Source organism: Cylas formicarius, unplaced genomic scaffold (assembly GCF_029955315.1).
Source record: "Cylas formicarius isolate icCylForm1 unplaced genomic scaffold, icCylForm1.1 PGA_scaffold_4__25_contigs__length_36172078, whole genome shotgun sequence".
Classification (NCBI taxonomy): domain Eukaryota; kingdom Metazoa; phylum Arthropoda; class Insecta; order Coleoptera; family Brentidae; genus Cylas; species Cylas formicarius.
The window spans coordinates 28,013,194-28,040,670 of record NW_026844334.1 but is presented as its reverse complement, the minus strand read 5'-3'; the positions used below and the strand labels follow the sequence as shown (position 1 = coordinate 28,040,670).

At 34.8% G+C, this 27,477-nt stretch overlaps 1 protein-coding gene across 2 annotated transcripts in view; it reads right to left on the bottom strand.

Moving 5' to 3' along the window:
* LOC132700724 (protein timeless homolog) overlaps positions 1-27,477 on the bottom strand; it is a 277,802-nt gene that overhangs the window by 69,871 nt on the left and 180,454 nt on the right. For both annotated transcript variants that reach the window (XM_060668230.1, XM_060668231.1), the window contains exons 11-12: positions 2,729-2,773; positions 256-331 (exon numbers count right to left, since the gene is read on the bottom strand). In XM_060668230.1, the coding sequence (XP_060524213.1) occupies positions 256-331; positions 2,729-2,773 (121 nt within the window). The remainder of the gene's footprint in view (positions 1-255; positions 332-2,728; positions 2,774-27,477) is intronic.

Here is a 27,477-nt window from a genome sequence, read left to right as displayed (position 1 = left end):
ACGTAGGAGGAATGCAGAAGATTTGTAATGTGTTTAATAACAAAAAAATACAATTTATTTGATCCGGGATAATTGCAAGAAGAAATTCTTGAAATCGTTGATTATACCCATATTTTTAGGCCATTAACTAAAGTGTAACAATAAATTTGTCAACAATAAACACGGAACGTGTTTACGCCACTTGCTTCTGTCAAAATAGAAAAGCTTTTATATCGTTCACCATTAAAGGACTACAAAAATTTATCAATTACATACCTCTTCGTAAAATCTTCAAATTTGAAGGTGCCCTCGTTAGAGTGGGGTTCGTCATTCTCTTCCTCATTTTCTGTGTCTGTAACAAACATTAGAGAAAATCCAACAAATATCAACCATTGCTCAAGGGGTATTCAAATAAAGTCACTTCTTCATTTCAATAATCCAAAAATAATGATTGGCTAACAAAGTCATTCTAGATTTGAAGAACGTATCATGTTCCTCCATTCTTGTGTTCTAGCTATTCAGGAATATATGTATCCTGGAGCCTTGTTGTTTCTTTGGTGTAAGATAAGACAAGTGTTTGCTTCTCATGGAACATTTACCATACCTTTATTGGCATTCTACGCCTCAGTGCAACCTTATGATCTTTATTTTTCTATATTGTTAAGACATGAAGCACTACTTCAACTTTATTAATAGCAACTTTATTAATAGCAAAATTATTATTTCGCAAATTTCACCATAGGAGGAGCATTTTGTTTTGTCTGTTGGAATAAATGAACGAAAGGTTATACAAGTATTGAAAAATAAGTGTTACGCGAATAAGAAGATAAATTCCCCATCTATAGTGTAATTCAATTATCCAAAATAAGCGACTAGTAGAAAGAAAACAAAAATTAGCATGTCGAGAAAGGCAACATACAAATGAGAACTTGTAGTTAACTAACTCAATTCATTTATAATATATACACTAGTCAAAAATGTCGATTCTATTACATCGATTCTAGTGGCAAAAAAGAGGGCTATCAACCCCAATTGCCGCTGTCTAAAGCTTCCATGATGAATGGACTATATATATATATATATATATATATATATATATATATATATATATATATATATATATATATATAGATATATATTGTAATTTATATTGGTTTATAGGTTTGCATGTCGTTGAACTTGTCTTTTCATGTTCCACGTTAAAACGTAATATCACAGTGGTTGCTATTTAGTTAAAAAAAAAGGAAATTTACAAAACGTGAAATGTGGCAATATGGTAGCAAGTTAATGTGGTATATAAAAAAACTGATTTCCTTTGTGTCAAAAAATAAACATAAACGCCTCTGGCTAGGAAATGTCGCGTCACAGACCCCCACTATAATATATTGATCAAATCGACTTGGAATGCACTCTCCGAATGCGTATCAATAAATGAGGCTTCCACTCAAAATAAGAAAGTTGGTATAAGTCTGAGTCAAAACAGGTCAGATCGGACAGTGGATCATTTTACCTCACCTTACCTTATTACCAAAACAATATTTCAGGAACCTCTAAAGTAAGTTATCGTCATTTGGAGGACTGCAGTAATCAAAATCGCATACAATCCAAAATCTAAATTACGTACAAGCCATCCGCATCGCTTCCGTTATGCCGAATTGTGAGACTACTTCCACGGAAATCGCGCGAGCTTCCTTTGACAAAACCGACCCTTTGTGTAATATTTTGCCAACAGATTTACTACAGCCAGTTTCCAAAATTCGGGACAAAGAAGCAAGACGGGTTTGCGAAATTAACGAAAGTTCCAGAAAATAGTTTATCGAGTCTTATGAATACGACGGCAAAAGCATTTAGAAGATATTAGCAATGTCTGGCTCGCCTGCGTCGTAATGGTGAGATATACGTGGTACAGTTTAAGGAAGTGAAATTTCACTGTTGCGAATAAACCACCCATGAAATTAAGTACTTATAATCGATTTTCGATAAGCGAACACAATACAACGGTGCAACATTCGCACTTTCGAAAGTCTGTTGCAGCTCTTTATCTCGTTTCATGCAAAATTCTTTAAGCAATCCAGCAATAAGGACTGCGACAGTTTACAGTTATTTACGATAGAAAATAAATAGGTGTCTGCAATTTTACGAGATCTTTAAAACTAAAATTATTTATTTCGCAAATGGAGGTTGTGTGCTGTTTCAAAAATGGCCGCCAGGGGGTGCAATCGAATTCTTGAATTTTAGATCTTGGAATCAAGCATGCATAATTTGTGTGTGTGTTTTATTAATTATACTGCTCCTGCATGCGCAAAATAGAATCCGAATGTTTCTAATCTAGGTTCTTCCCAAGGTTAAGTAAAGCGAGTTTAAAATATTTAGCCACCAATAGACGATTTGACGATAGACGAAATACATGCAATGCTTCTATGTTCATAATACTGGTACACAGATATTGAAAAAAAGAAGAGATATGACGGCCAACAATCTTCCTAGTGCACGAACTAGTTATTATTTATATGAATCCTATATTCAACATTTTCGTTGTTATTGTTGTTGCTGTCTGTTCCCCAGTCTATCATATACCAGAATCTCTAGCATCAGAGGCTTCAGAGAAATATCAATATAATTATCAAAAATCTCAGTAGACAAATTAGAAGTCAGTTATTAATAGTAAACTTTTACACATTCAGAAGCAGAGACCCTGAAGTGATAGCATATGTTTGAAACTAACTTGCAGACCACCAGATGTGCTTACCTTCGTCCGCTGATTGCTGATCAGTCTCACGAGCTATTTCGTTTTCTGAAATAAAAAAATGTATATAGAACAAAGTAACAACCGGCACTAACTAATGATTTACTATTTTTCATCTTCGTATAGTTTTTACGATCCCACGTGTTATTTGGGAAGCTATTTTTAATTCTTGGATCTGATTATATTAAAATTAGAAAATATTTTTCAAATAATATGCAGAAATTTTTCGAAATAGATTAGCAATCAAGAAGGTCATATTTGATTTTCGATTATTGGTGGTGTTCTTTTCGTTACGTTTGTAGGCTGTGTGTTCCTCTTCGTCCCATTCGCTAACAATTATTAGGCAATAAGCAAAACTCACGAATTGGGTCATTAAAAGAAAAAAAATCTTTTCAATGCATTCTTTTTTGTTACTGTCACTTACGTTTTCCCCGTTTTTACGCGCTACATTTGATTTTTTCTGTGACAGCAATTCAAAAGCATTTTTCGTTCGTTCGTTTAACAAGGACTGCTCTTTATCTGCCGTTGCCCTTTTTCCGCTAATTCAGGACCGAAATTTGGAGCACTTGGACATTTTCGCAAGGCGTTTAATTTAGCTTTTAAAATATGAAATTCGAGAGAATGAGAAAGTTATTCAACTTATCTTTCAATCTACCGCTGACTTATATTGATAATGTAGTACTCGTTCAAACTTTGCTAGTAGCGTCTAGTCGTGTAATAACAGCTGTGAATAAGCAATCAATTTTTCGGAAACAATTTCTTGTGTCGACTATCATCCGATATAATCTCAAATATATGAAGCCAAAAGTCTTCTTTCATATTCTTTCCAATTAAAACCAAGAGCATACGTATAAATAACACTTTCATTCCACATCATCTCAAACTTACTAAGAACAAAACTCTCATTAAGTCTACATTTCAATTTTTTTGAACTAAAATTAAAACTCTACGAAAGAGACATATACTCGTATAAAACTTGAGACATTCGTTCATCTCTCAAACAGAAAATAGCGACAAAGCCCTCTCAACGGATATTGTCCGAAAACCGGATTTAATTACCTAAATTCAAGAAGTAATCACGCCAAATGAAAAACAGTTTAAAACGTTTTGACACACAGCTAATAAATAGAAAGCTAGAATCTAGATTTGCTAATACTTTCAATCAAGTCCATGGAAACACTTAATTTAAATTTTTATAAAACGTACATATGTGTCTATTATAAACAACTCGTTAGTGAAGCTGGTGTTCTATTCAGTCCAGACTCCTCAAAGTTAATAGACACATTTGTGAAACAGGCATCTTATACATTCTATGCGAATGTCCTAACATCTCGTTTAGGCGGCAGGCTGACGAATCATATCGATCCCTTACGGTAATCATTAAGACGACTCTTGGGATTGCCATCGCCTATCTGGAGTCACTAAGCTTTATGTAAAGCTGAGTGCTCTGTCCAGGAGGAAGCATAATAGGACTGCTGAGGCCTAATTCCTGTAGTGCCGGCAACCCTCCATTAATGACAAGTACAGATAGATAGGCATTGAAATTTATTCCCAAATGTAGTTTAGAACCTTAAAATTCTCGGTCACATATCAATGATTTTCCACTAAAAGTCTAATCTGGACCTAGACCAGACATTGTATTCGAACACATTGTATTTGTAGAAACACGATTCTTGATCGCCAATAGTAAAAAATAATTATTCGTGTCAAACATAACATGAATTAATTGTGAAAACCGTGATACTGATTTAACAGTAACGAAAAACCGAGTAATACAGAATAGCATATTATGCAACAAGTGCGGTAAACGGCATTTGACTCACAAGTTTATTTGATACGAGCGGAGCGAGTTTTTAATAAACGAGTGAGTTAAAAAGTTTACCGAACGTGTTGCATACTATACTTTTTCTAAGACCGTTAGTTTTTGAATACATTTTCGCAAAATAACACGAATACATTCACTGATATGACCGTCAAAATTGACAAATGTCGCAATTCAAGGCGTGGGAAATATCGCCGAAAAACATCCGATTGCTCCCAAACCCGTGCGGTAAAATCCCGGAAATGCCCGAGGTCGCTCGGATCCGTTGGAAACGAAACGGACATGGTCGCTCGCTAAATCGGTGTGTAATTTGGTATTTTACAGACGGGAGTAGAAAATAGTATATTATGCAACAAGTGCGGTAAAAGGCATTTGACTCACGAGTTTATTTGACACAAGCGGAGCGTAGAGGAGCGAGTTATTAATAAACGAGTGAGTTAAAAAGTTTACCGAATGTGTTGCATACTATACTTTTCCTACGACCGATTCCTCCCAAATCCGTGCGGTAAAATCCTGGAAATGTCCGAAGTGGCTCGGATTCATGGGAAACGAAACTGACTTGGTAAAGTGACACTTCTCGCACGCTAGATCGGTGGGTAATTAGGTATTTTACAGACGGGAGTAAAAAAAAACAATTTTTAGTGTAGTAACTCATCCTCGATAAAAGCAACTATAATTAAAGTACTCAGAAAGTCTTCTACAACAAATATTTGAGGACGTTTGGATGGCAACTTCTCATTACTCCTGGCAGTTTGCAAAGAGGAATATTTTTTAGTTTATTTTGACGACGTCAGAAGCCTAGTGGCAGTGTGATGCCAGCTTTAGACAATACGCCAGCCAATATATCACAGTCGTCAACAACTAAGTATATGTCTCACTTTAAAATATGCGGTTCGCTTCTCACCAAACAAGGTGTGTGGCGAAGGATGTTATTTGGACTTTGTTCTTTTACAGGGCAAAAGGAACGAGTAATACTTTATTTGTATCTAACCTCAAATGAAAACATATACCCAACAACAAAAAACACCTAAAATACAAGTTTGTTGTGTCATTTTTTTGTTTCTTTCTTCGTTTTTGAAGAAAAAATAAGAGCTAAAAAATAAACGTAAAAATTTTCCACAAAAAAAAAACATATCAATATTGTGTTTTTAATTGTTTAATAAAAAAATTATAATTTCAAAAGTCAAAATTACTTTTTCCTTCATAATATGAATATGAATTTCACAATCACGGAACTTAATAATTCAAAACCAAAAGGGAGTTTTTAAGTAAAACTCATTTGAGACCAAGATTGTCCAGCGAAACCAGGGAAGCCCTTACCTTAAAAAACATACGATTTTAATATTATTCATGTATTCCAGACAGTTTTATTAAGAAAAAAACATATCCGAAAGTCCTGTGATCATTACTTATTAATATTATCTGGCCATTAAACACATATTTTTTTTTAATTATTGTACATGCGATAAACAGCAAAAATGCTGATACAATTATGAAGCCTTGAATATAAAGATTTATTACAACAAAGTTCAATAAAATCCATCAAAACACACTTTATCGCAACAAATTATGCCTAAATTTATGATCAGAAGGAATTTCTAAATCAAAAGGTACTACTTTTATTTGGATAGTGTAAGTTGTTTTCTCCTAAACAAACTGAAAGTAGTTTTTAGGCACTTACCTCAGCAATATAATTGGTAGCTTATAGGTAGAAATACAAAACATAGAATTAAACCTTGAAATATCGCCATTGACATTGCTCAAAAATATAACAATATGCAACAAGTGCGGTCAACGGCATTTTAGTCAGAACTTTGATTAATGCAGTTTAAAAATTTATCAAACTTCTTTCACACTATACATTTCTACGATCAACATGACATGACCATCAGAATTGACAAAAGTTAAAGAAGCAGATGAAGGGAACACAAAAACTTTTTTTTTCCAAAGCCTTGTATGTACACATGCACGCACAACAAAGCATTAACTCGAACTGTCCAAAAACTCCCTTAGTAGCTAAAACGGGTCAAAACGAAAACTTTTAAGACAGCGTCTGGACATTCGTAAGTCAGATGTGGCGACATTCCATTACAATTGTAGGAGTTTAACTAATACAGTCACTGAAAGCGTTCTGAAACAGCGGGCGAGTCCGTGAACGTATGAAAATATTTACTAGGTTTTCCCTCAAAATGTTCCCCTCCGACTTAACAAAGACAAACTTGGAACTGTGCTAATTCCATTATTCTATACATCAAGCAACCAGCCGAGTCAGAAGTTCTTCAGAGACGTAGTATTCCCAATGATTTTACCCTATATCATTCAAACAAATACAGCCCTGCGCTTTGGACGAACGAGTCTCGACGAAATTGGAATAATTTTGACGAATCACATTTACATTCCTCCTACTCCCGCGCCAGTCTCGGTCCGTGATTAAATTGTATTATTTTGGCTTTATGCCCGCATGAGTGGAGGTTACTAAATTAATTTAATTGCATTTTCTCCCTTAAGTCTTATCTTTGGCGTTTTCTTGACAATCTGAATTAGAGGGAAGGAGGCGGTCTAATCAGAAAACCAGAGAAACTCGTTTTGCGTTATACGAAACTTCCGCGCGCTGTTGTCACATTGTTTTCTGTGAAGAAGTTATGTGCAGCCAGCAGCAGTCACCAAAATTCGTAAGTCCTTGCATATTCTAATCAACAATGAATTAATCTATTTAGTGAGAAGCAATTTAGATTTGGAAAGAACAAAAACGTAATCCCTTTTAATACTATTAAATGTAATGGAAAAAAAATGCAGTAATAAAATGTTGACATCACATGCTACAAGACCATTACGATCGCAAGAACATCGGAGAGACAGAATTTTTTCTTATTTTTAAATAATGACTTGCGGTTAATCTAAATGCAAATCTTATGCTCATTGCGGAAGACCATTTCTGTTACACCTATTCTCCTCCTCGTTAGGTTCTTTTGACATGTAGAACATGCCCGAGCGATGGTTTTCGGAATAAACTAACGTTAAACAAGAGCAGAATCTTGAATCTATAGCAGCAATATCTTATATTATATTATTATTATATCTTATACTAAAAACGGTAGAGTGTGCAGGTTTTCATACAAATTTCTTATATTCCACATTAATAAGACACATGTATCAGATCTTCAAAAATTGCTTGGCTGCAGCGGAAGCTCAAATGGCTTGAGTAACCAAAAAAATTGTCGCCCAATTTGTTATTGCGACTCAAAGGTCTTTTGTGACTTCCTTAATACAGTTTTACCTAGGTTCGTCTCTTTGATTAGAATAAATATGAACTAAAAGTTCAGATTTTCACGAAATTATATATTTTGACATGACAATTGTTTCGACAGCTTGTCCTTATCAAATGTAATATTTACAAACTACCTGCTACTATATATACCGAAAAATGACCATAAAACCATAATTAATGTTGTTCCGAGAATTTAAGTTCAATAAAGGAGATGTATTTAAATCTAATTGAAGGTTAAGCAATAGATTTGAATGTCTCATTTTGTTAAACTCCATGGCTAAAATTGTCGTCAAAAATGTGTTTTTTTGTGTTTAAGTGTGTAGCATAATTAAAATCTAGACTATTGTTTTTAAACGCTCTTATATGTTCGTTAATGCGTTTCTTGAAGGATCTACCTGTTTGTCCGATATAAATTTTTGGACAAGATTCCACATTTCAATCTGTACACACCTGATTTTTGGGATTTTAGACATTTCGATTTATTGTTTTTTAAATATTTTACTATTGTGTTGTTAGTTCTGAAAGCTATTTTTAAACCACATTTTGACAAATGTTTTGAAACTTTTTCACTAGGCTACAATCCGTCCATTATAGATAAAATTATAAATAAAAAAACAAATACAGACAACAGTAAACTCTATTTATCCGAAACCTAATACAGAACACGAACAATTTAAAAGAATTACATACATAGGAGAACCTAGTGAAAAAGTTTCAAAACATTTGTCAAAATGTGGTTTAAAAATAGCTTTCAGAACTAACAACACAATAGGAAAATATTTAAAAAACAATAAAACGAAATGTCCAAAATCCCAAAAATCAAGTGTCTACAGGTTGAAATGTGGATCTTGTTCTAAAATTTATATCGGACAAACAGGTAGATCCTTCAAAAAAACGCATTAACGAACATATAAGAGCATTTAAAAACAATAGCCTAGATTCTAATTATGCTACACACTTAAACACAGAAAAACACATTTTTGAGGACAATTTTGATAGATTACATACAGCCACGAAAAGTAGAAAATTAAATTTATTGGAAGCCATGGAGAATAACAAAATGAGACATTCAAATGTATTGCTTAACGATCAATTAGATTTAAATACCTCTCCTTTATTGAACTTAAAGTCTCGCAACAACATTAAAGTTTTGTGGTCATTTTTTGGTATATATAGTAGCAGATAGTTTGTAAATATTACATTTGATAAAGACACGGTGTTGTCGAAACAATTGTCATGTCAAAATATATAATTTCGCGAAAATCTGAACTTTTAGTTCTTATTTATTTTGATAAATGAATTTTCATCAAGTAAAAGTCTCCTCAGTTCAATCTTTGAATAGACTTCACAATTTCAATAGTCATTCAGTAACTCGTTGCCCCAGGTTTGGTTACTTCCAGCAGATGGAACCGCACCATTATTTTTACAGCCTTCGTTTTATGGCTGCTGACTTCCTGCCTCCACCTGCATGGTTCTTGTACTTTCAAATGCTATGATCGGTCCAACCACTGTTAACAATAAGTATAGAAAAAAAATAGTTTTGACTTTAAATGACAGATCTTTCTACATAATCTTCTGCACCGTCCTATTGCAATTTTTACCTGCAGTGTGCCATTTTGAATGTGCTTCAAACTCTTTGGAAGCGATATTTTCCACAATGCTGCCTTCAGTGAGGTGTGTGAAAGAGTGCCTTTACCGTGTTCTCTGGAATGTTTTTGTATCTATTTACAGTGCCACCGCGCAATTAGAACTCCTGTCTTAATGGAGTTTTTTAAGGAGTGAGGTAAATATTTTGATTAATTTAAAACACTTTTAATTCTTCGCTCTAAAAGCCTGCATATTTCATAGTTTCCAGTGAAATTATTTCAGCACGCATTAGTAAACGTGATTTTTACAGGAGGATCACATGTACTTATGCAATGCGACATTTTTGTTAATTGCGACCTGAGATATCCCAAACATGTTCCGTTTGATCTCCACAGTAACCTTAAAATAAGCTGTACCTATCGTAGTGAAAAGAGAAAATTAAAAATCGAATAACGACTTCACCAAAACTTAAAGACCCATTGAAAAAATGAAAAGGAACTTATTAAAAGGCAGTCGTGTGGCTCTCGCACCCAAAACAACTACGTCATGGCTATTAGACAAATAGAGCCTTTCCAATGAAATTCTACCCCGGCACTTATCTTTATTAAGCCAATTTCTTTTTAACCTCGTTCTTTAATGAGCCGAAGCTTGCGCCGTAGAGAGGCTCCACTACTTCGAACCTAATTTAAGTTTTTATACTGGCGTTCGGTATCAAAAGTGACGTGTTAAAACAGATTCGGGATTAAAATGGTCGGCGGCGAAAACTTTGCACATTAAAAAGTTTTAATTTGACATTTCATTGCCTCTGTTTCAACAATTTGGATGTGATTATAATTCTAGATTTCGTCTGTTTCGTTTTGTTAGGCTAGATAAACATTACCTACACAGAGATAAAACTGCAATCTGAAAGAAAATTGTTTGCAAAGCTTAAGATGCAACTTTCTACAAAACAAAAACATGCCCTCTACCATTGAAATCTTTTTTTTCCATCATTATTTCAATATAAAACTACATTCAGTAAGATATCGAAAAAAAAATTTGTTGACGCGTGGAACTTGTCGGATAGATATGGCGCAAAACAAAGGAATTGTTGTAGCAGAAACTTGAACATATTTCTTAAACAACAAATCGGAAAGGCACTATCGGTAGACTAAATGAAGCTTTTAATTAGATTTACCACACTTGTTTCTAATTATACTATTATATATTTAGTTCTGTAAAATTGCATCGAATTTAAGTTTACGGCCACACAAGTGCCGCAAACAGGAATCAAACACCTGAAGTGCACACTAATCAATGGGCGTTTTGTTTTGTTTTATATTGTGAATTGTAACAGTCTTGTTTTTCTGTTGAAATAACATATATTTGGTATTATTAACATAGATTTTTAACATAATAAAAATAAATAAAAATCGTCGTGTCGTGGGCAAATGTATAATATCTTGAGACCAAACCAGAGTTTTTATACTAAGCTCATAGAGGGAGTAAAATATAGGTCCAACAACTGAGCCCCAAAAATTACTTCCTTCCAAACAGATGATAGTTACGCCTATTGTTACATGCTACAGACAAATAAGATTGCCTCTGAAATCAATATAACATAGTTTTTTCGATAAAACAACTCAACCACATTAAAAGCTTTTGGAAGATCTATAAACACTGCGATTGTTAAGTTCCACTTATCGAATCATTATTTACGAGATCTTTAATAAAGTCATGTCGAAATTCATCGAAATCTATGCATTTATTAATGAAAGACATCATTCTCTTCTTAACCACAGCCTCAACAAAACACGCTCGTAACACTAATAAAAACAAAAATCGATCTCTATCCTGCCATACATCAAGGGGGTTACTGACAAAATCGGCCGAATATTACGGAAACACGACATATCAACGGCATACAAACCTGACCATACCATCGGAGCAATACTAAGAAACCCAAAACAAAAAATTACTCTGGAAAACCAAGGAGTATACAGTGTAGCATGCGGATCATGCAGCCTGACGTATGTGGGACAGACCAACAGAAGGATTTCAGCCAGGCTCGAGGAACATCGTTTAGCCATAAGAAACAAACAAACAACATCTGCTTTGTTTCAGCACCAACATCAGACAGGCCATAAAATTGTTCAGTGTTCGAAGTGTTTTCGGAGCGCGAGCATTGAACATGCCAAGTGAGATTTTGGCGAAACGTCTGCAGGATTCCAGTCGGAGTTCAACAAGCGAACGGATGATATCCCGGAATATAGTGTCATCACATTTTTCCATGCGTGAATCAATACGTGAAAATATCATACACCTTTACGGGGAGGAGACCTTTACGGCCATCAAGTGTTATGAAAAACTAAGACAAAGGAGGGTTATTTCGCTGTGCAACTTGAATTTTCTTATAAATTGCCGCGACAACAACTTGCTGCCAACATTTACAAGGTTGTCTTATCACACACGCACCAGAAAGACACAAGCTATCCTGGACAAAGCTAGCAAGGCCCTACTCCAAGACCAAATCAGGCGGACCCGGTACGAAATTAGTGAGACTGAGCTACAACTTTTTAGACTCCACCTGAAACTGAGCAACAAGATCCATCAGTTGCTGTGGGACCACATAGAATTATTAACATCATGGCGCACTGAGAAAGACAAGGACATCACGTCAAAAAAACTGTGGAAGAAATTAGAAATCCTTCAGTCAAATTCTAAAAAATCAGGACAAATGCCAAATACAAACCGAAGCAGTACAGTTCATAATATTTCAGCATACCATCTTTCCGATACAGAAGTCAGCGTACTGAATAAAGGATTTAACTATGCAATAGCTTGAAAAAGAGTACCCGTCGAAGAGATCGTTTCCAACGTCGAAGCAAATCTTTCCACCATAGACGAACAAGATGCGGAGTTAATTAGGCAAGATGTCGCTAGAGTTTTAAGACAGTCAAAACCACCGCAACCAAACTTAAACAGAGAACAAATGCAAGCCTTAAGGAATCTAAACAAAAACGAAGATATTCTAATAATGCCAGCAGACAAAGGAAATGCCACTGTCGTCATGAATACGTCGGATTATAATGCAAAATTGGAGGATATTTTGAACAACCCAATATACAAACTAGCCACCAGAGATCCTACGACATATTTGGAGAAAACAACTAAGTCCAAAATTCTCGATTCATCAATAAACGAGGATACAAATAAGAAACTTATTCCGAGGGAAAAATCGAGTCGTTGCCCAAAATTCTACGGGCTCCCAAAGATCCATAAGGACGGGGTTCCCCTGCGTCCAATCGTAAGCGCCTTTAACTCACCATTATGCAAGCTGGAAAAACATCTGGTCAGTGCACTTCAGCCCATAGTGGAAAAGGCAGATTCCTATGTTAAAAACTCAGAACATTTCACTAATATTTTAGGTTCTCTCAGGATGGACAAGGACGACATTATGGCAAGTTTCGCTGTCAAATCCCTCTACCCGAGCATTCCAGTAGAAGAGGCACTCTTGCTTATAGATGAAAACGAAGATCTTCCGCCGTACATAATAGATCTGTTAAGACATTGGCTCAAAAACGCTTACTTTATGTACAACGGGAAAATTTACCGACAAATAGATGGAGCAGCAATGGGATCATCTCTCTCACCTGTGATTGCCAACCTCTTCATGATTTACTTCGAAAAGAAAGCAATAGAGAAGGCAAATCTGAAGCCAAAACTATGGACAAGATACGTTGATGACGTATTTGTTGTATGGCCTTTTGGCAAGGAGGAGCTTTTTGAGATTCCTAGATCATCTGAATTCCATTCACCCAAGGATTCAATTTACAATAGAACTTGAAGAGGATAACAGTTTGCCCTTTTTAGATGTGCACATCACAAGGGCCGAAGATGGACATTTGGAACACACTGTCTATAGAAAACCAACACACAGTAATAGATATCTGAACGCTAAATCTCATCACCACCCATCACAGATACAGGCAGTGGCAAATACATTAATTGCTCGGTCCTGCAGGCTCACAAACGAGAGCAACAGAGATGAAGAACTGAAAAAAATTAGTACCTGTCTTCGACAAAACGGATACCAAAGGCGCATCATCAGCAAGGCAATCAGTAAACAACAACAGCCGCAGCAGAGAGTGCAGGACGAGACCCAACAAAGATCGATCGCTGTCCTGCCATACATCAAGGGGGTTACTGACAAAATCGGCCGAATATTACGGAAACACGACATGTCAACGGCATATAAACCTGATCATACCATCGGAGCAATCCTAAGAAACCCAAAACAAAAAATTACTCTGGAAAACCAAGGAGTATATATATATATATATGTCTAGGATGTCTAGTACCGGTCCAGAACAGGGGTGGTGAAGCAGGCCCCACTGGACCGTCAGCCAGCGACTGCGGCTCACCCTCAGTGGTATTCCAGGCTGAGGAGAGTATTTTTGCTACTGGATACGAAGAGATAAACCCGTTTCAAAGAAGAGACTCTATTCAAAGAACACCACCGAGACGAAGAACCGTCTCGCTCCCAGACGCTAGTGATCTATTGGCCCACCAAACAGAAGGCCCTATCACGGAAACTGCAGCTAAAAGAAAGAGACTGGAGGGAACCCCCGATAACTCAACAAGCAAAAATGTGAACAACAAACAAAAGGACCTTATCCACACCATAGACAAAGTATTCGCACAGGTAAGAACTATGGTGAGAATAATCAAAGAAGCATATAAACGGAACGCTACGCTATGAAAACGGAACAGAACGACAAACGACAAGAAAGATCAGAGACTATAAAATGTGACGCGTGTGCACGGGCGGAAAAAAGAGTCTTGAGACAACAGCAGAGGGAGGAATGGGAGGAATACAGAGAAAGCAAGATAGCGCTCAGAGACAAAATCAAGAAGGCAAAGAAAGAGTGCTGGACACGGCTCCTTGACGACGTTGATCGTGACATCTGGGGCGATGGTTACAAAATCGCGATGCCTGTAGTATTCACCGTGGATGAACTAAGCAACGCTGCTGCGAAACTTAAGAACAAGAAGGCGGCAGGCCCTGGGGGGGTCCCGGCCGAAATCCTTAAGGAGCTGGTGGCGACAAAGCCTGAATATGCATTAGCCACCTATAATAAGCTAGCAGAAAAAAACTGCTTTCTAGCGGAGAGGAAGGCAGCTAGGATGATCCTGCTGAGGAAAGGCGACCACATGGTGGAGAACCCATCGTCCTATAGACCAATCTGCCTGCTGGATGCATAGGGAAAACTTTACGAGCAACTAGTGATTGCACGCCTGCACAGGGAAATTGAGCGTACTGGTGGTCTGTCGGCTAGGCAGTATGGCTTCAGGAGCGGTAGACAAACAGTTGATGCCATAGCAAGGGTTATTGAAATCTCCAACAAGGCTTCAAATTTCGCGCATGCAAATCGTAGACTGGCAGTTATAATAACTCTCGATGTCCGAAATGCCTTTAATAGTGCCTCGTGGCAATCAATCCTGGAGGAATTAAGAAAGCGCCAAATGGACGAAGGCCTAATAAACTTAATAGCGTCATGCCTCTCTGACAGGGAGATCCTACTGGAGACATATATATATATATATATATATATATATATATATATATATATATATATATATATATATATATATATATATATATATATATATATATATATATATATAACAAATTTTAGTTAATTGGGGTATCGGTCCTGATGAGGGCTCAAATAAAAGGCTTTTGTGCTACATCAAGCTTTCGAAAATGTTTATTTTCTTCTTCAGGGGCTACAATATGAAAGCGGCTCTTAGTTATTTAATACTAAAGTCTTCTAGTTAAAGTACTTACTGCTACAGTGCCATTATAGGCCAACACCAAACTCATCCGGATAACAGAAAGAATCAAATACGACCGTTAATTATTATAACCGAGGGCAGCCATCTAGACGAAATTGTTGTTACATTTTATTTAAACGAATTTTACTTCAAACGCAAAACGCAAATGATGGAAAGGTTCGTTTAAATAAAATGTAACAACAATTTCGTCTAGATGGCTGCCCTCGGTTATAATAATTAACGGTCGTATTTGATTCTTTCTGTTATCCGGATGAGTTTGGTGTTGGCCTATAATGGCACTGTAGCAGTAAGTACTTTAACTAGAAGACTTTAGTATTAAATAACTAAGAGCCGCTTTCATATTGTAGCCCCTGAAGAAGAAAATAAACATTTTCGAAAGCTTGGTGTAGCACAAAAGCCTTTTATTTGAGCCCTCATCAGGACCGATACCCCAATTAACTAAAATTTGTTGTTCAACTAGCCGGTCACGACTACCGTTTTGTATATATATATATATATATATATATATATATATATATATATATATATATATATATATATATATATATATATATATATATATATATATATATATATATATATATATATATATATATATATATATATATATATATATATATATATATATATATATGTATATATATATATATATATATATATATATATATATATATATATATATATATATATATATATATATATATATATATATATATATATATATATATATATATATATATATATATATATATATATATATATATATATATATATATATATATATATATATATATATATATATATATATATATATATATATATATATATATATATATATATATATATATATATATATATATATATATATATATATATATATATATATATATATATATATATATATATGGCTAAACGATGTTCCTCGAGCCTGGCTGAAATCCTTCTGTTGGTCTGTCCCACATACGTCAGGCTGCACGATCCGCATGCTACACTGTATACTCCTTGGTTTTCCAGAGTAATTTTTTGTTTTGGGTTTCTTAGTATTGCTCCGATGGTATGGTCAGGTTTGTATGCCGTTGACATGTCGTGTTTCCGTAATATTCCGCCGATTTTGTCAGTAACCCCCTTGATGTATGGCAGGACAGCGATCGATCTTCGTTGGGTCTCGTCCTGCACACTCTGCTGCGGCTGTTGTTGTTTACTGATTGCCTTGCTGATGGTGCGCCTTTGGTATCCGTTTTGTCGAAGACAGGTACTAATTTTCTTCAGTTCTTTATTTCTGTTCCTCTCGTTTGTGAGCCTGAAGGACCGAGCAATTAATGTATTTGCCACTGCCTGTATCTGTGATGGGTGGTGATGAGATTTAGCGTTCAGATATCTATTAGTGTGTGTTGGTTTTCTATAGACAGTGTGTTCCAAGTGTCCATCTTCGGTCCTTGTGATGTGCACATCTAAAAAGGGCAGACTGATGAGCTCCCACGCCTGCAACGCCCTCGCAACATCAAACGCCGACCCCTGCAGCAGCGGCCGAATCCCCGCATATGCAAAACCAAATCACCCGAAAACGCTTGCTCTCGAATTTATTCCGGGCGATTCCGGGATAAATGGATCCATTTGGAATAACACTAAAACTTTTTTCGACATTGCGTTTCATTTTCCGGGAAGCGATTTTAAAAATTGACTTCGATGCAATTTGGGCGCGTTGAGACGACTTATTTATGATTTCGATTCGAAATAAAAGTGAAAACCGAAGGGGTCGAAGATGTCGAGGGTAAATTCGATGTGCTGTGCCGGGTTTTCTATTACTGTGTGGTTTATCGCCGTGTTGAGGTGTGTATATAATGTTATGGTAATAAAATTTTATGTGTATGATTTCTTTTATATGACCCATGTGTTGTCTGAATATTGTAGAAATCGCCACTCAGAGCAGGTTTCTATTACTTCCCTTAGATCTGATATGCAAGACAGCAGAAGTTTATGATAATAATGATAAAAGGGAATTGTGTAATCTTAACCTAACACTATTTTTGATTTATGAACTTATGGCGACATTCTATTTTGATATAAAAACTTTATTTTTATCAAAATAAATAAGAACTAAAAGTTCAGATTTTCACGAAATTATATATTTTGACATGACAATTGTTTCGACAACACAGTGTTTTTATCAAATCATTTGATAAAGACACGGCAAAACAAGTAAAAATCAATAATGCATTACCACCAAAAATATATAATTTCGTGAAAATCTGAACTTTTAGTTCTTATTTTTTTTGAAAAAAATAAAGTTTTTATATCAAAATAGAATGTCGCCATAAGTTCATAAATCATTATTTTGATAACTGGATTTTCATCACGTGAAAGCCACCTCAGTTCAACTTTATTTTTATCTTAGATTTTGTTACTGCTGGCTGACTTGGCTTCGGCTGGCTAGAAAGCATAGGTGGGAAGATTTCATCGGAAGATAGATAATAACAAAAGGATCAAAACACTTCTGATCTGGCAATTAACTAAAACTGATTCCAGATAAGCTCATCGATGGGCACACAAAGTAGTTTCGTAAGTGTTTGGTCCTATCCAGGGATCAGTATTAAAAAAATATTTTGGAACCAATTGATTGCTAAATATTAAATTGTAGCCGTATCCACATTTAATTCTGGATGGAAAGACTAAGGTCGTTGACATATATGACGTATAGCAGCGGTCCCACACATAAGCCTTGTGACATTCTAAATCGCAGGCCTTTTACAGTTTATATCATAATAGCAATGACCATCATTGTTGTGCTTTTTACAAAACTTCTGGATTCCTCCGGCGTCGGTTTTTGCTTAGTCGAAATTGCTGACGTTTCGCCAATCATCCTGTTGGCTTCTTCAAGGATTGACTGGCTTCACTGTTTCAGTCAAGCTCTGAAGAAGCCAACAGGATGATTGGCGAAACGTCAGCAATTTCGACTAAGCAAAAACCGACGCAGGAGGAATCCAGAAGTTTTTGTAAAAAGCATTACAGTAGCCTGTGGAAGTTTCTTTGAAAAAAAAACAACATCGTTGTTGTTGAAAGTCCATGCAGTAAAAAAAAGTACCGGAAAAACCGGTATTATTACCATTATTGTTATGTATGGTACAAAAACAATTAGATGAAGTCTTGTACAAAAAATACGACAGGCAAATAAACTATCGGATTCACGAACTGTAGCTATTTTGCTATTTTGTTATTTGTTGGTTTGGACATTTCTTGGTTGGTATTATCCGCATATGTAAGATCTCTATTTATCTAACTTTTCGATAAATAGAATTCCATGTGACAGGCGCAGGCCATTACTCGACCCCAGAGATGTGGCGAAATAACTTGGATACACGGAAATTTTTAATTTAAAAAAAAATACAATTTGCAACAGGGAAACTTCGTGTTAAATGACTACCAAAAAACGCAAATTCGAAACCCGGCAATTTAAACAAAAGAAATATAATATGGTGTATACTGCCGAAGCAGCCACTAATTAAAATCCCCCGCCAAAAAAGCGCCCCCGGGATACGTAAAAAAACCTTAATTTTATGGGCTCTCACGTTAAGCGAAACACTCTTGAAGCGTAGTAATTTAAGGAAATGAAACGAGAATTTTCCACACTTTCAACGCGCTGACGAAATTAACATACTTTTTAAAAAGGTACACCCGCTCCTCTACGTTTAACCTCACTCCGGACAATAAACATTGGGAAGATAAATGTCCATGCGAAATTTGCTATGCGATTGCGGGATAAAATTTAACCCCAAAGACATAGGCGTAGTCAGCGGTACCCAAGCGAACATGGAAATTGCGTTATAAACGCGCATAAATTTATTGCTTGCAAAACGATATCTTATAACGACAAGTGATTACCTCATATATTAGTTTAATTGACATGAACATGAATGTTTAAAACATTTTATTAATCGTTAAAAGGGTTTCAGGAATCAGGCAAGGAAATGATATTATACGGAGGAACAAATATCTAGCAGTCACGACAAAGTAATAATATATAGAACCTCAATTAGATCTGTAGTAACCTATGCACCAAAAACAAGATCAGATACCACAAAGACCAGGCAAATGATGCTCATAGTGGAAATGAAAACAGAAAGATCAGTGGCAGAGCGAGAAATGACCTTAGAGAGAACAAAGTAGAATTCAAGACATGACAGATTACCAAAAATGGCAAAAGAAGAATATAGCAGTCGGAAAAAGATTCAGAGGAAGACCGCATAGGAGATAGAAAGACTGCTCCATATCTTCATCAGAAGAGTCATTCACATTTAGTACCTTCTACAACCTAACGAAATAAAAAATCGAAAAATGCGGCAATTCAGTGAAAACAAACAATAATATGTTAAGAGAATTTGTTTTATTCGATACTTTCAATGCCTTGAATACTTATTTAAATATTTGTAATATTTCACTTGAATTGAGGGTCTTCAGTAAACACTTTTGAAATATCTGATAATTAAAGCTAAAGGTGCACTCCATGTGTCAAATAAAACGATCCACTATACGATCTGGAAACCCATAGTAGATACGTAAAACAGTTTCGTACAAAAGTTTCTCTTGAAAATTTAAAATATTATAATTTTGTTGATAAAGGGGACCGAAAAGTGTCTCTCCTGCCCCACCCCCCACAAAAAAAAACATTGTTTTTTTAAATGGAACACCTTGTATATTTCAACATTCTTGGAATCCTTGGTTAAAATAAAGGTTTCTTAAGAAATTCCTATTCGAATTTTGCATAGTTTAGGCAGAAATTTAGGATATGTGTTTTTTTTCTTCATATTTTGTCTTCTTGTCTTGTCTTGTTCCGCTACTGATCCAGGTATTGTAAAGAAAATGTAACCAGAGACCAAGAAGATGATGCACTACTCGATCAGTTCCACAGATGCCCGTCAGCTTATACAGGGTGTCCCAAATGGGTGGTGCCGTTTTGGCGAATTCAATTAACAAAATCTCAAGATTTTCAAAAGGAACACCCCATATTTTTATTAAGATATCAATTCTAGGACAAAAAGTAAGGTAAGATTGTAATTTATCTTATATTTACTTACTTTTTGAGATATTCGAAGTTTAAGAGATAACACCCGCATAAATTTTTGTTGAATTTAAAGCTGCTCGCATTAGGTCTCTTGTTGGCAATATTAGGTATTCTTTAAATAGCAAAGACATGATACTACTTCTTTTAAAGATCTAATAATCCAGATATACGAATAAAACCTATTGCTAATAATACAAGGTGTCCATTAATATGCGGAAATTTTGAAAAAATCCAATACCATTGGTCAGGTAGCATTCATACAATTGTGACCGTTCTTGGGCAGAATACTCCGGAATTGTAATAAAAAAACTTGACATCTATGAACTTTTTAAATAGAAATATGAAACACAACAAAAACAAAGATTATTTATACCTGAAAGCGCCAGAGCTAACCACATTTTAAAATATTTTGATGTTCCGTTTCTTTTCTTTAGAATTATGTGTATCTACGCTTGGCGCTTTCAAATAAATTCTATGAAATTTTTTATTATTATATAAATATATATTAAAATATTTCCTTGTTATTCGTTGCCTTATTTATTTTTACGATTACTCATTATGCTTTAGGAAAAGTGACCATTCCGTCCTGTTTATGTTTGGCAACTGCATAAAACGCTCGGGTATCAGAAATTTATAGCAAGCACTCCAATGCTCCAATTAAGGATTAAAGATCTAATAGTCCAGATATACGAATAAAACCTATTGCTAATAATACAAGGTGTCCATTAATATGCGGAAATTTTGAAAAAAATCCAATACCATTGGTCAGGTAGCATTCATACAATTGTAGCCGTTCTTGGGCAGAATATTCCGGAAATGTACTAAAAAAACTTGACATCTATGAACTTTTTAAATAGAAATATGAAACAAAACAAAAACAAAGAGCAATGTCAAAGATTATTTATACCTTAAAGCGCCAGAGCTAACCACATTTTAAAATATTTTGATGTTCCGTTGTAGTTTTTATACCGAATTAAGGAATTCCCTTTAGTTAACTTTTTGTTTTATAGATTTATTTATTAAAATTTGTTACCTTGTTTAGTTAGCCTATAAACTTTAATTATATATTTTTGTTATTAGGTAAAATTATTATTATTAATCAATATTATTAATGTTATTAGGTAAAATTTAAACGTATTAATGGACAACCTGTATTGTTAGTAGTAGGTAATTCGTATATCTGGAGGTGTTATCTTAAACCTCGAATATCTCAAAAAGTAAGTAAAATTTAAATATAAGATAATTTACAAACTTATATAATTGTTATATGAATAAAAATATTGGGTGTTCTATTTGAAAATCTTGAGATTTTGTTAATTGAATTCGTCAAAACGGCACCACCTATTTCGGACACCCTGTACAAAATAAGGCGCATCTGTGAAACTGATCATGTAGTGCATCATCTTCTTGGTCTCTGGTTAAATTTTCTTTACAATACCTGGATCAGTAGCGTTACAACACAATTTTATATAGGGCAATGAAAATATGAAAAAAAAAAAAAAGAAACACATAACCTCAATGTCTGCCTAAACTATGCAAAATTCGAATAGGAATCTCTTAAGAAAGCGACCGTTATTTTAACCAAGGATTCCAAAAATATAGAAATATATAGGGTGTTCTATTTAAAATAACAATGTGTGATGTACTTTTGTACGAAACTTTTTTTCGTATCTCCTATGGGTTTGCAGATCATTTTCGATCATTTTAACGGTGTAGAAATGTCAATTGAGAATTACACTCGCTTCTAAATTGCTGCACAACATTATAGACGATCCAAACATGTTGAAGAATCTGAGAATTGAGAAATATGTCCTTAATGTCTCCGCTATATCCATTCCTATTTCTGGTGCTAGCAAGTTTTGTAAGATAATCAATGCATGTTAGCTTAATTTACATTTAATTAAATAGTATTTCTTGATTTTGACACTATATACTGTTCTGCAAAGGATTTGCTTTCTATTATGGAGTAAACCTGTTATCATAATTGCAATTGTAGATATACTACCGTTCATAATTGAAATGAAACTATATTTTCTCCGTCGAGACTGCTCTCTGCTCTGCATACTCTACCACTGCTTCATACTACTATACTTACCATTAGATTTAAGGCTAATTTATGGGGTAAGGAGGAGAGATCATATCTCCCCGTACCTTGCTGCGTCGGGTTGGCTTAATATGCACCTTCGATGCAAATTACGAATGAGTTCCCTTTATTTCAACATCCTTAAAACAAAATTACCTTTTTATGTTTACAGAAAAATTACTCTTAACATATCAATACACAATTTGAATCTGCGTGGAAGACACCGACTAGTTATACCCCGTCACCGCAAAGAATTATTTAAAAGATCATATTCCTATAATATAGCCATTTTTGATATTAATCAGTCCCACTAGACGTTTAGGAATAATTTCAAAAAGCAGTTGTTACGTACGCACTAATATTAAGCTCTTCTACAAAACATGTGCCCCTTTCCTTTCCTTTCCTTCCCCCTCCATTTCTTCTCTTTTCTTTTCTTTAGAATTGTGTGTATCTACGCTTGGCGCTTTCAAATAAATTCTATGAAATTTTTTATTATTATATTTTCGCTGTTAAATTGAGGCCTGAACAGTATCTAGAACTCCTAGATGGCTGCCCTAACAAGGCCTATTGTTGACCATTATTTCGCTTATTTAACTTTGGTTATGTAATTATTTCTATGTAACTTTGATGGTTATAACAATAAATGTATTATTATTATTTCTCATCATTTAGACTGCTTTAGCTTTAGCGTCATAGTTTCCTGTATGCGACGCCTTTTTTAAAATTTGAGTTTTAGATTTGTATCATCACTTCCTCGGTCTTTTTCGTTACGCATCCATGACTGACATATAACATCGTTATATTAAAGATGAAATTAATAGCAAATTAAAAATATATATTAAAATATTTCCTTGTTATTCGTTGCCTTATTTATTTTTACGATTACTCATTATGCTTTAGGAAAAGTGACCATTCCGTCCTGTTTATGTTTGGCAACTGCATAAAACGCTCGGGTATCAGAAATTTGTAGCAAGCACTCCAATGCTCCAATTAAGGATTATATTTAATCTTGAAGAGTTATAACAATGAGTCTTAGAGGGATAAGATGTTTGAAACATGTTAGGAAAACTATGTTAGGAAAAAGGTTTTCTTTAGCAAATTTCAGAAAAAAAGAGATTTGGCAACAACGTAAGCAAAACTTAAAGCAAGCCTAAGGATTTTAGTGAAGCTGTATTTTTGTATTAATTGGACATGCATTTTGAAAATTTTTCCTATTATTAATACATTTTGTATTCTGACAAAATTCGCAATTTCATAATAAACAAATTTATTAATGGAAATATTTGCTAAACGTTCACATTATTTGGTCACATGTACCCACTCCCATTTTCAATCACTCGTGAAATGCCAAAAGCTAATTGTGGTTACCAAACAAAGTTAGGAGTAATTAGAACACCCCTAACAAACTGTGGAATAGTGGTAAATTCAAAAATATTGATCCGATGCTGAGCGGACAGTAATAGGATTGCAAATTGTGGTCGGTCTACATACGTGTATTAAAACCGAGAATGAGAGCAAGGAAAGGGAATATAAAAAGGGCCATTAGAGGGTAAAACCAAAGTTAAAGCTGATTTAAGCCAAGCTTATCAGAAATCCTCGACAATTTGGGTCTTACTGGGACGCTTTTTCTCTGCAATAAGAAGGGATTCATTAGATTTAAATCCCCTGTTACATGAGTCTGTTGAGGTGTGTCCCTCAAACCTAGAGATTAAATAGGTTTACTTACTCAGATACCTAACAATTGCGAAAAAGTTGAATCTGTGATTCAAACAAACGAAACGAAAGTTAAAAAGGTAAGGTTTATTTAGAAACAAAAGGGTACTGTTTCCTTATGTTGTCATGGTTATCTTATGTCTCGAGTTATATTAATTGAATGAAGTGAAAATAAATAAGAACTAAAAGTTCAGATTTTTTACGACACATCACACCGTGTCTTTATCAAATGACATTTGATAAAGACACGGTGTTGTCGAAACAATTGTCATATAAAAATATATAATTTCGTGGAAATGTGAACTTTTAGTTCTTATTTATTTTGAAAAATGGATTTTCATCAAGTAATAGCCACCTCACTTCAATGAATGAAGTAAACCTATCATGTCAAGTAAATGGGCTCAGTGAAAGACCTCATTGGAGCAGGACATCATTGATACGCTGACAATTCCAAAACACACGGACGCACGTATATCCCAGAACAGTTCAAGTGGAAACTCAGGCGATTGAAATCTGCGCAAGGATGCTGGAAACAAAAACTTGTGCGAACAGACTTAACATATTTTCGGACAGTCAGGCGACACTGAAGTGCTCCCCCAAAATTGTAAAAAACTACCTATAGTGTTAGATTGTCGCAATAACTGACACCGGCATTGCGCATAATGGACTTGAAGGTAAGGAAAAAGCAACTAACTAGTAAGGGGGCACCGGCCCCATAAGTATCTCTACAGCCGCATTCTGCCTGCTAGAGGATCTTCTTAATATGTTAATTGAACATAGTATGTATAAGACTACAAGATTATAAAATCAGAGAAGGCTTCAATTGGAATAAATTATTTATGTCATTTTTATCAATGCAATTTATATACTTATGATGTCACAATTCTGTTTTCAAATTTTACGTCCGTCCCTGTTTTTAGGTTATATTTCTTTTTACACACTTTAGCAATTTACTTTATTGGGTTACTAGATTTCCAGGCTTGCAGGTTTACCTTTTAAATAAACCTTTTACGAGTGTCAACCGCAACTTCTAAAGTCTTTGGGATATTTGTTCGGTTTCTATTATATTCGCACTTCGAATTTTTAGTGATTCCTTGGACAGCAATATTTGATTTTCGTAAATTTTAGTGTGTAAGATTAGGGGGTTTAAGTATTTCTGAATTAAAATTTTGAAAGGTTCATATTAATCCATAAATAAAAGAAATACCGAACAGCAGACCGAGTGAGAATGAGCTGCCAAGAAAAGAGGCTTTCTTGAGCATTTATTTCACAATATATGGTTGAGATATATTTATTCAACCGCAGCACCTAGATGTTAAAAAATATGAAACAAAAATAACTTTTAAGAGTTTTTCCTTTTATTTATATTATACTGTATCACTATTTTATCCATCCGAAGAAAATTCGAGCCTTACCAGAACCAAGGTTATAAAAAAAACACCCGCCCATAAAATGTCGTAAACACGATTTGGAAAGCAATCCATCATAAAGTAAATCAAGATATCATAGGTTTTACAGCACCCTCCGGTACCCTTTAATTGTACGCGGCAACGCTTCAATGTTGTTAAGGGATTAAAGATGACAATTTTCGCTGCTAAGGGGAAAGTGAAAAAAATGTTATTGCATCCCCGCTACCGGAATAAAATTTGGGGTGTATTTTTGGATCAGACTTAAGAGGATTACATCACGTCAATAAATAAATAGGCTTACGAAGATTCGGCTGGGGTGCATCTTGCATGCTATGACGAGCATTTTTCAGATATCCGTTTTTAGCGATACGAGAAGCTGTTGACACCTAAATCCAAGAGACGATACTGAGCACTAATTCAAAAAATCTGAAAACCTTTCTAACAATAAAGCAATATTGATATTACCAATAAATCAAATTATTTTTTTTAAGCATTTGTATGATTTTATCGGAGATCTTCGAGAGGGAATTGTGAAGGAATAGTTTATCTAGTCTGCATCAGAGAACGTGGTCTTCAATTTATTTTTTTCTTTATTTATTAATTTTTCAAAGAAATTTCCACAGGCTACTGCAATGCTTAAAACTGTCAGTTTCAGTCAAGCTCTGAAGAAGCCAACAGGATGATTGGCGAAACGTCAGCAATTTCGACTAAGCAAAAACCGACGCAGGAGGAATTTAGAAGTTGTTTATTTATTGTTTTATGTTATTGTAATTTACTGTAGGTTGACTTTATTTAAGGAAGGCAATTCTACGTTAGTTTTCTAACATGTAACTGTCAATAGTTAATTGTTGTTATTCATGATCTATTATTAAATTAGATATATATTAGAAATTGTAATTTATCTGCGCCTTTTTGAAAAAAAAGTGCATACTATAACATATTTTATTAAGAAGATAAATTTTATGGTCTCTAGGGAAAGGGGTTTGTGACTTAATTTTCAGCAGTATAGGTATTTATTATATTATATTATATATTATTAATATTCTATTGCATATCGATTGGGGTTTATTTCGAAAACAATATTTTATAAGAGTATACAATCATGTTTTGTACCTAGAGAACAATAATACCTAATACTTCATCTTTAAAGAAAGCATAGAAGCCACGCAGCATTTTCCTGACTTACGGTTTGGTTAAAATTTGGAATACCTTTTGTTCAGTTTTCGTTTTATTATTTTTCGACTTCTTATGAATTTATATATATAAATCTATAGCTTATCGATTGGCCGCGAGTACAGCACCAAGAAGTTATTCTTCTTCCTTTCCTCGCGGTATTAAATTCTTGAACTTAACTGGCCATCTATACCCGCCAGCGCCCTTAGGCGCATGCTCCACTAAAAATCACGGTGAAGCGCTAAATCGGTCGCTCTCATCGTGTGGTTCAAAAAGTGCCGTTGAACGCATCAGGTCATACGCGTGGTGATCAACAAATTTCCTCACCACTCGAGGCACAGAGGACGCAGCACGGGCCGGCCCTCCGCAAGGAAGACCAAAAGCGAGGTAGGGTCAGTTAAGTAATCAAAAATCTTTTGATCCTGTCTTGAGTAATTTTTGCGACTTCTTGCTGTGCCAGCTGCGGCCAAAGTCCGTTTCCGCGCGGACAAAACATTTTTGGTCCTTACGAGCCCAATTAAAAAGAACTAACTTTTATCTTATTATTGTGCAATCAATATTCTCAATTTGAAATTCACGATTACGTGCTATGCTTTGCGAAAAATCTGTTTATTCCTTTACTTTTTTTGTGTATGAAGGCCATTAGCATCAACACAAAAAGATCAGTACGTTTTTTTTTATATATACAGATTCGCATTTGATTTCAATCGACTGGATCTCGGTTTCAAACATTGTTTCGTTTTAACGTTCAATATCGGAACGGCCAAAGTTTCAGGCGTATTTATTTACTTTTTTGTCGA